This window comes from Peromyscus leucopus, chromosome 16_21 (genome assembly GCF_004664715.2).
Source record: "Peromyscus leucopus breed LL Stock chromosome 16_21, UCI_PerLeu_2.1, whole genome shotgun sequence".
NCBI lineage: Eukaryota > Metazoa > Chordata > Mammalia > Rodentia > Cricetidae > Peromyscus > Peromyscus leucopus.
In genome coordinates this window covers 32,148,392-32,162,289 of record NC_051084.1, presented here as the reverse complement: position 1 = coordinate 32,162,289, position 13,898 = coordinate 32,148,392, and the positions used below count along the sequence as shown (strand labels likewise).

The 13,898-nt window shown below is 46.9% G+C and overlaps 1 protein-coding gene across 1 annotated transcript in view; it reads right to left on the bottom strand.

Moving 5' to 3' along the window:
• Mypn (myopalladin) overlaps window positions 1-13,898 on the bottom strand; it is an 87,527-nt gene that overhangs the window by 3,963 nt on the left and 69,666 nt on the right. Inside the window, exons 13-18 of the mRNA XM_028881088.2 lie at window positions 12,796-13,017; window positions 10,490-10,639; window positions 7,536-7,618; window positions 5,706-5,832; window positions 4,244-4,451; window positions 1,062-1,227 (exon numbers count right to left, since the gene is read on the bottom strand). Coding sequence (XP_028736921.1) covers window positions 1,062-1,227; window positions 4,244-4,451; window positions 5,706-5,832; window positions 7,536-7,618; window positions 10,490-10,639; window positions 12,796-13,017 — 956 coding nt within the window. The remainder of the gene's footprint in view (window positions 1-1,061; window positions 1,228-4,243; window positions 4,452-5,705; window positions 5,833-7,535; window positions 7,619-10,489; window positions 10,640-12,795; window positions 13,018-13,898) is intronic.

Below are 13,898 nucleotides of genomic sequence, written 5' to 3'. Positions count from 1 at the left end.
TCCAGCCTCTACCTCCCAGACGCTGGAATATGCCATCCTACCCAGCCCCTAACACAGCTTTGTGCGTATTAAAAAAAAAAAAATTACAACTTTTCCAGGTCCTAATATGATTGGGAATATGACAAAAATATGCCAGATCTTATATGTGTGTGTGCTTCTGTATGTTTATGTTCTCCGTGTATACACAGGAGCTTGTGAAGGCCTTAAGTGGGTGTTGGGCCCCTTAGAACTAGAGTTATAGGCAGCTGTGATTCACCCAGTGTGGATGCTGGGAATTGAACTCGGGTCCTCTTAACTGCTGAGCCGTCTTTGCAGCCTCCACCCCCACCCCCACCCCCACCCCGAATATTTTTAAAAACTTCTTTTCATTCTGGAGACAGTGTCTCATAGAGCCCAGAACAGCTTCAAACTTGCCATGCAGCCAAGCTGATACCTTCGGACTCCTGATCCTACCTCCATATTCCTTTCCCCTGAGTAGGGGGAGTGTGGGTGTGCGACCACACCTTGGACATTCATAGTCAGTATTACTCTTTCTCTCTCTGGTAAACGTACTTTTATTAAGGCAAAGTGAGAAGGAAAAAAAAACCAAAAAGACGCTGGGCATGGTGGCCCACGCCTTTAATCCCAGCACTCCGGAGGCAGAGGCAGGTGGATCTCTGTGAGTTCGAGGCCAGCCTGGGCTACAGAGTGAGTTCCAGGAAAGGCGCAAAGCTACACAGAGAAACCCTGTCTCGAATCCCCCGCCCCCCCAAAAAAAGACTTCTGATTGTGGGAGGGGCTCCAAGGGAAGAATACCGCTGCCTCCCCGCCCCCCCCCCCCCCCCCCCCCCCCGCTTTGAGACTGAGTCTCCCTCTGATCTAGGCTGACTTGGAGCACACTCTCTAGCCCAGGCAGGCTTGGAACATGTACAACGACGGACAGAAACCCGGGAGCGGGGAGCACCGTACGAAATGAAGGAAACCAGCTGCAGAAGGCTGCAGGCTTATTCGGCTGCCCCCGCCCCCCAGGCCTCTGGGAGCGTGGATGCTCCACGGAGGCGGCGCCCGCCCGCCCGCTGTACCTGATCCTCTCTCTGGTGAAAGGGATGGTCTCGTTGTCCTTCTTCCAGTAGAACACGGGCGGGGGCATGCCTATGACGCGGCACTCCAGTCTCACCGGGTGACCCTCGGGAACGCCACTGTTTTGGAGTTTCTCCAGGATCATGGGGGCTTTCTTCACCTCTTTGGCTACACAAGAGAAATCAGTTTTCTATTTGAATAGCAGTAGCAAGTGCCTTGAGGTTTGTTTCTGCCTCCGACTCATCGCGTTCTTTATTATAGTTTTTGAGACAGGGTCCCACTGTATCGGCTGTCCTGGAACTTGCTTTGTAGACCAGGCTGGCTTTGAACTTTGCCTCTGCCTTCCAGATGCTGGGAAGAAAGGCATGCGCCACCATACCCATCCAGAAATAGTGACTTAAAACAAAACAAAACTCGACGATTTTTAATCCTAGCACTCAGGAGGCAGAAGTAGGCGGATCTCTGTGAGTTTGAGGCCAGTATGGTCTACAGAGCTCGTTTTAGGACACTCAGGGCTACACAGAGAAACACTGTCTCGAAAAATAAAAAACAAAAAACAACAACAAAAAAAGTTTTTCAAAATTACATCTAATTAATTCATTTGCAAGTAGGTGTTTGTGTGTGTATGCTTTTGTGTGCACGTGTGTATATTTGTGTGTATGTTTTTGGGTGCCTGTGGACGTGTTCCTGTTCATGGGTTTGTGTGTCTATGTGTGTGAGTGCATGTGTGAGTGTGTGTGTTTGCAAGCCTCCAACTGCCGTCAGAGTCCGAAGACAACGTCTGTCAGGAGTCACTTTTTCTCCTCTTGCATCATGTGGGTCCCAGGGATCGAACTCAGGTTACAATGCTCGGCAGCAGGGGCCTTTACCCTCTAACCCATCTCCATAGTCAAATAATGACTCTTGAGAACATAATCCACGTACTGAAACTGATTTTTTTTGGGGGGAGCAGGGGGACTTTATTTCATAGTAAGTAAATTTTCCCCCAACTTAAAATTCTTTGTTATTTCTTACTTATGTATATGAATGTGAGTCTGGGTGAGTTTATGTGCACCATGTGCATTCAGGAACCCTGGCAGGTTAGGCAGGACTTCACAACCCCTGGAACAGGAGCGATAGGCTATTGTGAGCTGCCACGTGGGTGCTAGGAACCAAATCCAAGTCCTCGGCCATGAGCAACAAGTGTTCTAACCACTGAGCCACCTCTCCAGCTCCCAATCAATGACATTTTTCCATCTGGTCACATTGTCATTTTTCTGTTTTGCATGTTCCCTCCCATAAATGTATTTGGAATAAAAACCTTTACGAAATCATGCATCCCAAGAAGGTAGCCTCGTCTATCAAAGTCATTGTTTTAGAAATATGGAAAAGAGGGAGAAATCCACAGCAGAACGAGGGTTTCCTATTCTGTTGGTGAGACTAAATTAAGAGGGAAAGGAAAGCGTTTACAGGAGAGCAGCCACTGACTGAGAAGGGCAACAGCAGTGCTGACTTGGTTTGTTTTCTTCCTTCTTTTCTTTCTTTCTTCCTTCCTTCCTTTCTTCCTTTCCTTTCCTTTCCTTTCCTTTCCTTTCCTTTCCTTTCCTTTCCTTTCCTTTCCTTTCCTTTCCTTTCCTTTCCTTTCCTTTCCTTTCCTTTCCTAAGTCAAGGTTTCTCTGTGTAACAGCCCTGGCTGTCCTGGAACTCACTCTGTAGACCAGGCTGGCCTCGAACTCAGAGATCCGCCTGCCTCTGCCTCCTGAGTGCTGGGACTGCCTACTTTGGGTTGGTTTACTTAATGGTTTCCCTTCCCCCGTGGGAGGAAGCCTAGCACTAGTGTTCCCAGTGGCCCATGGCCCTGCAGCTGATGATGTCTTCCTGCCCTTTTCTGTAGCCGTTGCTGTGTTTTATTCACATCGTCTTATCAGGGGAAGGCTCATTGGTTTTGCGATTCAACATTTGATGAGCACCTTCCACTGAGGCACACATCCGAGAAACACAACAAACCAGGGTCCCGGGAAACGGCTCCATGGGTAAAGGTGCTTGCCATTAAGCCCGAAGACCTGAGCTTAACCCCCCAGGTCTACATGCCGGAAAAAGTCAGCCTACTTCTGCAAGCTGTACTCTGACCACCACACGCACGCCCACCCCCTTCTGCATAAGTATAAACACAACACAGCAGAGCCGAGCCTCTGGCCTCAGCAGCTCAGGGTCTGCAGGGAGACAGCGCAGCCCACAATCAACATGGCTGTCTGTGGGCCCTCTGTGAATATTGACCGCTCTTGTGCCATGGAAACTCAGAGGAGGTGGCAAGGGGCTGCCCGGAGAACCCACTGTGCCCGGGTGGTGGTGACACTAGACTTTGGCCTTTACGTTTTATTCATTCCTATTTTTATTTTTGAGAGGAGGCTTCAGGCTGGTTTCCACTTCACCCTGTAGGGTGACTGCCTAGCCCACCTCCCTAGCGCTGGGTGTCAGGTGTGTGCCACCACACCTGGTCTAAGCGGGCTCTGTGTGCTCTCGGGCACTCTCTCAACTGAGCTGAGAAATCCTTGGTCCTGAAGCTAGGCTTTACGGAATAGAGGCGTGCTGGGTAAAGAACATTCCAGTTCCCAGGACCACTGGTGTAATGCAAAGGTTTGTAACTCAGGGGACAAAAGAGCCTAGTGTGTTCCAGGAATCACAGACTGAAGGGCAAAGGACTGGAATGCAGTGACAGCTAATTAAATAACTCGTTGATTGCTTAGTCAATTATTGAAATTGCTCCCGTTGGTCGTATGATTAAAATGAAGAAGCAACCGTATTGCATTTCTAGATTACGATGAATCTCAGAAAACAGTGTAGAAAATAGGGTCTACAGCCGGCCAGTGGTGGTGCACACATTTAATCCCAGCACTTGGGAGGCAGAGCCAGGCAGATCTCTGTGAGTTTGAGGCCCGACTGGTCTACAGAGCAAGTTCCAGGAAAGGGACCAAAGCTACACAGCTACACAGAGAAACCCTGCCTCAAAAAACCAAAAAAAAAAAAAAAAAAAAAAAAAAAAAGAAAAGAAGAAAGAAAGAAAAGGAAAATAGAGTCTACTACAGTGAAGGGGAAACAGATCAGTAGTCCGAAGGATTCTGGAATTCTGTCAGAGCATCTGACTGTTTGGACAGTCAGTTCCAATGGAGTTCTGCCTAGGAGTCAGTCCCACAGCGAACCTTACCTACTACAGTGAGCTCCAAACTAAAGGAATTCTGCCCGGTTTTGTTGGTAGCCACGCATGTATAGGTCCCTGCGTCTCGTTGGGTGAGCGGGTCGATGAGCAGAGAGTGGACTCCCGTCTCTCGGACCAGCATCTTGTGGGAGGCGTCTGGTAGCACAGGTTGCCCATTGAGCAGCCACGTCAGCTCCGGGGGCGGTAAGCCACTCACCTAACAACCAAGAGAACAGGTAACACACTGGTGACAGGCAGGTTGATTTGGGGAGTGAATTCTTTGTCCTTATTGGCACCAATTACATCAGTAAAGAAAAACACAGAGGGCTGGGGACTCTGCAGCGGCCTTGGAGGAGGGAATCTGTAAATGGTGCTGTGAGTTTGAACTGTGTGGAATCCTGGCCCCATTTCAGTCACGATTAATCCATGTGATTATGTCCCAGAGCAGAATAATGGTAGTAGAGAAAAGAGGCCCATGGCATCAGTAAGAGAGCTGACGTCGGCTTAGACACCGGAGTTAGAGAAAAGTCAGATATTAAATCAAAGTTCTCAAGTTTTGCTCACGGATTATCTAAAAAAGAATCTTGATGCCGGACTATCGGGGGGGGGGGGGGGGGGGGGGGGGGAATCTTGATGCCTAATTATAATATTAAACCAGAATTTCTGGAGATGGGAGCCGGACACTGGTAGTTTTTGAAGTTTAGAGGCAGGAGAGCGTACAGCCTGAGTGTTATTTAGACAGCAATGGGGGGTTGAGAGCCGTGCACAGAACGGGGTTCCCTGCACATGTTTAACCTCCAGCCTTCACTGACTTGCACCCACTTTTCCCATGGCACCCTTCATGGCTGCCTGGGGTAGAGCGGTGACGTCAGTGTCTTGTTGTAGGGAGAGGCCGCTGCCCTGCCCACAGGAAGCCTCATTGCAGGTTGGAACTTAGAATGCAGAGTCACAAAAGGTGACCGAGGTGGCTTAGGGTGAGAAAATGACCTCTGTTTGCTCTAAATGCTTTGGCTTTATCTTCTCACACCTATGATTTTCCAAAGTTCCTCCCATCCCAAAGTTCCAAAGATGCAAAAAAAAATTTCAAACTTCTGGATTCACAGTACTGGAGGATTCCAGGGACCATATGGAAAAGTTCACAATTTATCCCTCTCTGGTTATCGTCTCACAATGAAGAATTGACTTATATGGTACCCACACAAAACTGTTTTTTCTTTAAAATGTTTATGCTTACACAATTTTTTATTAAGATACAGTGATTTAAGATTTTAGTGACATATTTGTGAATGGAATTAAAAAGATCAAATGCTCTAAAAGAGCCTATGGAGGGAACCATTTCCTTCCCTTCCCTAGGACCTTTTCATCTGGGAGAAAACCCCACAAAATTAATACAAACAAAAAGGAGCGCAAACAAATAACTAGATGAAAACCCTGGACAGGCCTGGAGCTAAGGACAGGTGTTGGGAAGTACCTTACAGTCCAGCCGACAGAGGCGGCCCTCGTGAGCCACCATGTCCCCTGGGGCCTGCAGGAAATGTGGTCGGAAAAAGCGTTCCTGGAGAGGTTCTTTGTCTCTTTCCTGCATTCTGGACCTTCCCCTACAAGAAGCATTTACAAACGTGTAACAATAACCACATGCATGTAGAAATGGCTATAATGAGACAGAGTCTCCTGTAGCTCCGGCTGACCTTGAGCTCAATAAGTAAGCCAGGAAGACCTTGAACTGGCCCTCCTCTCTCTACCTCCTGAGTGCTACATTACAGGCATGCATTGTTAGGCCCACTTTATGTGGTGCTGGGGATGGAACCCAGGACGTGGTGCATGCTAGGTAAGCACCAAATGAGCCGCAGCCTAGAATAGAAAGGATTTGCTGGGCAGTCAATCAATCATCAATCAATCAATCAACCAACCACAGCTTAGAACACACACACACACACACACACACACACACACACACACACACACACACAAGCCAAACAAAACCAAAACCAAATAAAACCAAAACTCCTTGTGGCAAGTATCCTATACACTGTAGTATCATCTCTGCAAACTCTGAAATTACGGAAATAGGCTCAGGGCTGGTGCCTCTAGAGGACCCACGTTCATTCCCAGCACCTGTGCTGGATGGCTCACAACCACCTGTGACTTCGACTTCGGCTTCACGTGCACATACCCCACATACCCCATCCATACACATAATTAAAAATAATGGAAATAACATAAGCAGGCTTTAGTTCCTTTCTCTCTGAAGTCATTCAGCATTAATCGGCTTAGCTCCCTTGCTGTGGGTTTTGGCACTTGCTGAAAAGTCATCACAGTAAACAAATAAATCAGTACTCCATCTGAGAGCCCAAAGAGAGGTCTGTCCATCTCCCAGGACAGGATGGCTGTGACCACAATAAAATGCAGCCTGCCAATAAATTATGGCTGATAATTAAAGATGACCATGAACTTGAACTCAGTCACGGTGACCAACAGTAACAGCTGTTCTTGAAAACAAAACAAGATAAGGGAGGGGGCAGAGAAGTCGTGAAACATTGTGTGTGAACCCTAAGTCTCTATTTTCATTTCTTTGGTAAGTCATTTAATTCATCAGTCTCAGCAACTATCTGCTAAGACTTTGTGGCACCCTAAGACTCAAGGGGGAAAAAAGCCAGGCTCTTTCTCATTAGTAGTTCATAAAATCTGAGAAGAATACCAGGTATCATGAAGATGACAGTGGAAATATTCAGCCCCCAAGTTTCAGCCTGGTGATGGAAAAGTGGGTAGTTTCAAAGGGTCTCATGGCGCATTATGTGCGTGGGTGTTACCAATGGTTACAATGTTTTGAACCGTTACAATTGTACCAAAGGGGCTGGGAATGCAGTTCAAATGGGCTGGTGCCTGCTTAGCATGCATGAAGCTCGGGGTCCTTCCCCAGACTCACAAGTACTGGGTGTGGTGGCGCACACCTCTAATCCCAACAATTAGGAGGTGAAGGCAGAAGTGTCAATTTCAAGTCATCCTCTGCTATATTTGAGGTCAGCCTGGGCTACATGGGAGCCTGTCTTAAGAAAAAAAAAAAAAAAAGGGAAAGTGTCAAAGCCTGGAGTATCTCAAATGTAAACATGCCGGCCCATGTCCTGGGGATTCTGTTAAAGTGCGGATTCTGACTTGGATGCTCTGGGCCAGGCTGGATGGCTGTATTCCAAAGAGCCCCCTGGTGGTGAGGCTGCGGCATGTGTGGCACACTTCAGCAGTGATTCACTGGGGTGAGTGGAGGCGTGGGAGGAGTCCAGAAAAGGGGGATCTCCCGCTTTACCTGTGAGACTGACCGGCAGGGTTGAGTCTATTTCGAATGGGCAAACTCTGTACCATCAAGTGGCCAGAACAGCTGATTCTCCCCTGAGAAGCAGAAAACAAACAAGATTTAAATCAGGAGAAATCCACATTTTTTCCCAATTTATATAAATGTTTTCTTCACCAAAGCATTATACATTTTTTTTTCTAACAATGAAGAGATTTTCTTTGCTCAAGAGCAATGAAAATAATATTCTTTTTGTTTTGTTTTGTTTTTGAGACAGGGTTTCTCTGTGTAACCCTGGCTGTCCTGGAACTCACTTTGTAGACCAGGGTAGCCTTGAACTCAGAGATCTGCCTGCCTCTACTTCCTGAGTACTGGGATTAAAGGTGCATGATAACACCACCCAGCTAAAAACAATGCAACTTTTAGTGTATGTGTGTGTTGAGGTGCATTTACCTGTGTGTGCTGAGGCCTTGATGTTGGGAGTCTTCCTAGACGGCCCTCCACCTTGGTCACTGAGGTAGGATCTCTCAGTTGAACCCAGAACTTGCAGATATGACCAGTGTGGCTAGTAGCTTGCACTGGGGGTCCCCTATCTCTGCCTTTCCGGACTTGAATTCCAGGTAGGCCACCACACCCACCCAGCATTCACAGGAGCCATGATCCCCACACTTGTACAATGAGTGCTTCAAAAATCTGGCTTCCAGATGTTGGAAAGATGGCTCAGAGGTTAAGAGCACTGGATGCTTTTGCAGAGGTCCTGAGTTCAATTCCCAGCAACCACATGATAGCTCACACCATCTGTAATGAGATCTGATGCCCTCTTCTGGCCTGCAGGCAGAACACTACATGCATAATAAAGAAATAAAAAAAATCTGGTTTCTGGGGCTGGAGAGATGGCTCAGAAGTTGAGAGCTTACTGTTCTTTCAGAGGACCAGAGCCGTTCCCAGCACCCACATGACCACCTGGAACTCCAGTTTTAGGGGACCTGACACCCTTTTCTGGTCCCTGAGGGCATATGCATCACACACACACAATCCTTAAAATATATAGATACATGACTTCTATTATTTATTATTATCAGGTGTGTGTGTGTGTGTGTGTGTGTGTGTGTGTGTGTGTGTGTGCACATGCCATGCAACACTCTTGGTGAAGGTCAGAGGCCAACTTCATGGAGTCAGTTCTCTCCTGCCCCTTTTACATAGGTTCTGGGGTTCAAACTCAAGGTCACTGGACTCATGTGACAAATGCCTTTACCCACTGACCCATCTTTCCAGGCCCAAAAGGATTTCTTTCTTTCTTTCTTTTTTTGTTTTTTTTGAGACAGGGTTTTTCTGTGAATCTTTGGGGTTGGCCTTGAACTCACAGAGATCCACCTGCCTCTGCTTCCCAAAGTGCTAGAATTAAAGGTGTGCGCCACCACCACCCAACCAAAAATGACTTCTTAAGCTACCGTTACTATTTCAAGGGGAGAGTTCTTAGGAGTGTTTTGATATTTCCACTTTAACCCGAGAAGTGACAAGACACACATATTTTATTTTATTTTATTTTTTTTTGTTTTTTTTTTTTGTTTTTTTTTTGTTTTTCGAGACAGGGTTTCTCTGTGTAGCTTTGCGCCTTTCCTGGAGCTCACTTGGTAGCCCAGGCTGGCCTCGAACTCACAGAGATCCACCTGGCTCTGCCTCCCGAGTGCTGGGATTAAAGGCGTGCGCCACCAACGCCCGGCAAGACACACATATTTTAAAAATGACCATTTCTCCCCGAATTGACATCATGTGCACAATAAAGCAAAGAGCATAGCCAAAGATTCTTCTGCTTCCCTCAGCAGAGATCCATCCAAACGGACGCGTTAGCATGAAAACAGAAACTATGGCTTTATATTTTCCATCTGAATGGTAATTGAAAATAGGCTGTCCTGTCTTTTAGGGGAATTTTGAAAGTTGGCCTCATTCAGAAAAGAAAAGTGCAAGATTTCAGTTCTCCAACTTTTATCCACAAAGACAAAGTAAAAGAAAAATCTGATCTAAGTTTGAGAGACATTTAAAGCCTTTTTGAAGTAATTTGTTCTCTAGGTTTACTTATTGTAATTTTTTATTTTATTTTATATTTGTTTATTTATTCATTCATTTATTCATTCACTTACTTATTTATTTTTTCGAGACAGGGTTTCTCTGTTGTAGCCACCGCCTGGCTTATTGTAATTTTTTTAAAGGTTTGTTTATGTACATGAGTAGTTTGCTGGAATATGTATCTCTGCACCATGTGTGTGTTTTACTACTGGAAGTCAGAAGAGGCAGCCAGAACTCCTGGTCGGATGGTTGTGAGCTGCCGTGTGGGTGCTGGGAATTGAGCCCTGCTCCTCTACAAGAACATCAAGTGCTCTTAACCACTGATGGACCTCTCAGGCCCTCGTTTATTTATTTAATTTGTATTAATGTGTATGCATCTGTGCTTGCCAGGGGTGTAGGTATCTTCAAGGGCCAGAAGAGGGCACTGGAGCCCATGGAGCCGGAGTTACAGATGGTTGTGGGCAGGTGCTGGGAACTGAACACGGGTCCTCTCCAAGAGCAGCAAATGCTCTTAAGTACTGAGCCATCTCTCCAGCCCCTTTTTCATTTTGATTTGTTTTCTGTCTTCAAATTCAATGCACTGTGCCCTTGGACTGATCCTCCTTGGCCTTTGCTTCCTGAGACCCCCCCACCCCATTATGCTTGCTTGTTTTTATGTGGCTTTGAGGATCAAACCCAGGGCCTCACAAATGCTAGACAAGCACACTAAAAACTGAACTATATCCCCCAGGATATAGTTCTGACAATACCCTCCTGACAAGGGCAGCCAGTAGCAGGCTAGTCTCAATTCGACCCTGTGTTCTAGTTAGGCGCAATCACAGCGCTTCCCGTGCCCTCTCCTCGGCACTTGCTCACAGTGACATCAGTCGCTCCCGCTGACCTCCAGGAGCCTTGCCACCAACCTGGGGGTTGGCCGCCATGATGGTGTAGTTGCCGTCGTCCTCGCCGTTGGTGGATTCAATGTGCAGAGAGCAGGTCCCGTCGCCTTCGCGCCTCATTTTACAGTGCTCATCTCTCTTGGAAATCTGCTTCCCGTCTTTGAACCAATAAACCTGGAGCGAAAAGTATTCAAGGAACTCTTGGTGAGGACGTTCTGTTCCGTATCTTCAGAAAGATGAGGCAAAGGTCAAACGCCATCCCTGTTACCAGACGTGTCCTTTGCAAACACTTAGAAAAATCGTAGAACATTCAAAACGACAGTATACTGTGCACCTCCACCTGTACCTATATAATACTTAAGTAAAAAAATATGATACAGTTTAGCATTGTGGTAAAGCTTTTGACCATCTTTATAGCACCTCATAATTAACTTAAGGATACTCTGAGGACTAAATATGTCTTCTTCACAGGCAACATAATGAACACAAGAAAACTGGATCATCCCCCATTACTCTATGTCAGTCTCTGAGCAGATGGAGGTCTGAGCACCTGGGACGGCTCACCGTGCTTGAAAGGCTAGCACGGTTTATTGGACCAAGAAGAATAAGGCTAGGATCAGCTTGCTAAATTTACTCCCAAGGCCCAAAGCCAAACTCTAAGATTAAAATATACAGATTTGCTGGGCAATTATTTCGGTGGTCAGCCCTGCCCATGGGAGGGTGAGCTCTTCGAGGCAGGGGGGATAAAGCGCTGGTTGGAGGTATCCCCTTCGCCTCTTCCTTGGTTACCTAACCACGTGTGGCACCACTGCACTCGTGTTTGTGAAAACAGATCCCCTGCCACAGCCACCCCGGGTGCAAATCCTTCCCTGACTGCCAAGGAATGTGGTGACTCAGAGGCGTGGTCAGCAGCCGGTGACAAGCACGGGAACATTCTTGGCATTGACTAACCTAACGGTAAGGACACCAATATAGCTCTCTCTGTGCCACGGAAGGCACCCTGTGGGTGTCCAATGGAAACTAAACACAATGAAAAATATTAACGGATGAGTTTGATGGCCAAGAGAGCCAATAATCCAAAATAAGACAGCATGACTAAGAAATTTCTCCTGAACTTTTTGTTTTGTTTTTGTTTTTTTGAGACAGGGTCTCTTTGTAGCTTTGGAGTCTGTCCTGGAACTCACTCTGTAGACCAGGCTGGCCTCGAACTCACAGAGATCCACCTGACTCTGCCTCCTGAGTGCTGGGATTAAAGGCGTGTGCCACCACTGCCTGGCTCTTCTAAACTTTTATTAAAATTCTAACAAGGTTTGATGTGGTGGTGCACACCTTTAAATCCCAGCACTCCAGAGACAGAGGCAGGTGGATCTCTGTGACTGTGAGGCCAGCCTGGTCTATAGAGTGAGTCCCAGGCCAGTCAGGACTACATAATGAGAACCTGTCCAAAAAACAAACAAGTTTCCTTTTGCCCTAATGATCCTGTTCCTGGGCTCTGCTCATTTTTGAGTATTGTCTTTCACTTTCATTCTGTATATGTTTCACTACAGTATGATAAGTTGTTTTTTGTTTGGTTTAGTTTGTTTTTCTGAGACAGGGTATCATGTAGCCTAGGCTGGCCTCAAACACACTATATAGCCAAGTGTGGTCTTGAATTTCTGAGTCTTCTGAGTGTTGAGATTACAGACATCACAAGCATGCATCACCATGTCCAGGTTTTGTTGTTTTTTGCTTTTGTTTGTTGGTTTGTTTTTGTTTTTTTCCAGACAAGGTTTCTCTGTGTAGCCCGGGCTGTTCTAGAACTTGCTTTGTAATAAAGGCTGGCCTTAAACACAGAGATCTCCCTGCCTCTGTCTCCCAAGTGCTGGGATTAAAGTTGTGTGCTGCCACCACCACCCAGCCAAGTTTTTGTTTTGTTTTGTTTTGTTTTTTGTTTTTTTAAAATATGGTTTTGGGGATTAAACCCAGGGTTTCATGCATGCTGCATTCTAAGCCTGATGTGTCTCTGGTGGGCGGAGGGTGCAGGAGGAGGCCAGAAGAGGGCATCAGATGCCCGGGAGCTGGAGTTACAGGTGCTTGTGAGCTACCCAAAGTGGGTGCCAGGAACTGAACTCCCATCCTGTAAAAGCAGCAAGTGCCCTTGACTGAGAAGCCATCTCTCTAGCCCCCTCAGATTATGCCCCCCCCCCCGCCGGTGCAGAAGACACATATCAGAGCCATGAGCGGCAAGCACTCTGGCACTGAACTACATCCCAGCCCCATGAGACTTTCCTGAAGACCTTGTGTATAGTTCCACGCTGTTGATCGACTGGAAGCCCATGTTCCTTCCCTACCTTTGGAACAGGTATCCCGACAATTTTGCAGGTGAAGGTGACTGGAGAGCCTTCCGTCACCCGGAAGTGCTTGAGCCTTTTGTCAAAGATGGGTGCGATACACTTGCCCGTGGGGATTTCATCATGCTGGATCTCATCATCTGACTCGTCCACAGGAGTACGCTCCAAGCGGAACTCGATCTCATTCATCAGCCTCTGCTCAAAGCTCGAAATTTTATATTCCTGCCAAACGGAAGGGTATGTTGAAATGTCTATGCAGAAAAACTTGATTAGTAGTAGTATGTAGGGGGGCCATGTATGCATGCCAGGACACCATGCCAATGTCCCAGACAGCTCTCTGGAGTTGGTTCTTGTCTTAGTTAGGGTTTCTTTTAAAAATATGTATTTATTTTTACTTTATGCGTCTGGATGTTTTGCTTACTCATGTCTGTGCAACATGTACATGCCTTGAGCCGTCATGTGGGGGTTTGACATTGAACCCAGGTCTTCTGAAAAGACATACAGTACTCTTTACCACTGAGCCATCTCTCTGGCCCCTTAGTTGGGGCTTTATTGCTATGGTGAAGACTATGACCAAAAATCACTCTGGGGGGATAGGGTTTATTTCATCTTGCAGCTTCCATCATCGTGGGAAGTCAGGGCAGGAACTCAAGGCCGGAACCCGAAGGTGGGAACTGAAGCAGAGGCCACGGAAGGAATACTACTTACTGGCTTGCTCCTCGTAGTTGCTCAGTTTATTTTCTTATACAAACCAGGACCACCTGCCCAGGGTGGCATCACCCACAGTGAGCTGGGCCCTCTCCCATCAATCACTAATCAAGACAACACCACGAAGACTTGCCTACAGCCCAATCTGATGGGAGGCAGCTGGGCGGTGGTGGTGCATGCCTTTGATCCCCGTACTCAGGAGGCAGAGGCAGAGGCAGAGGCAGACAGATCTCTGTGAGTTTGAGGCCAGCCTGGTCTACAGAGTGAGTTCCAGACAGTCAGGGCTACACAGAGAAACCCTGTCTCAAAACAAACAAACAAACAAACAACAAAAAAAAAAACAACAATAAAAAGATAGATTCCCTCTTCCCAGATAGGTCTGGGTTTGTGTCGTT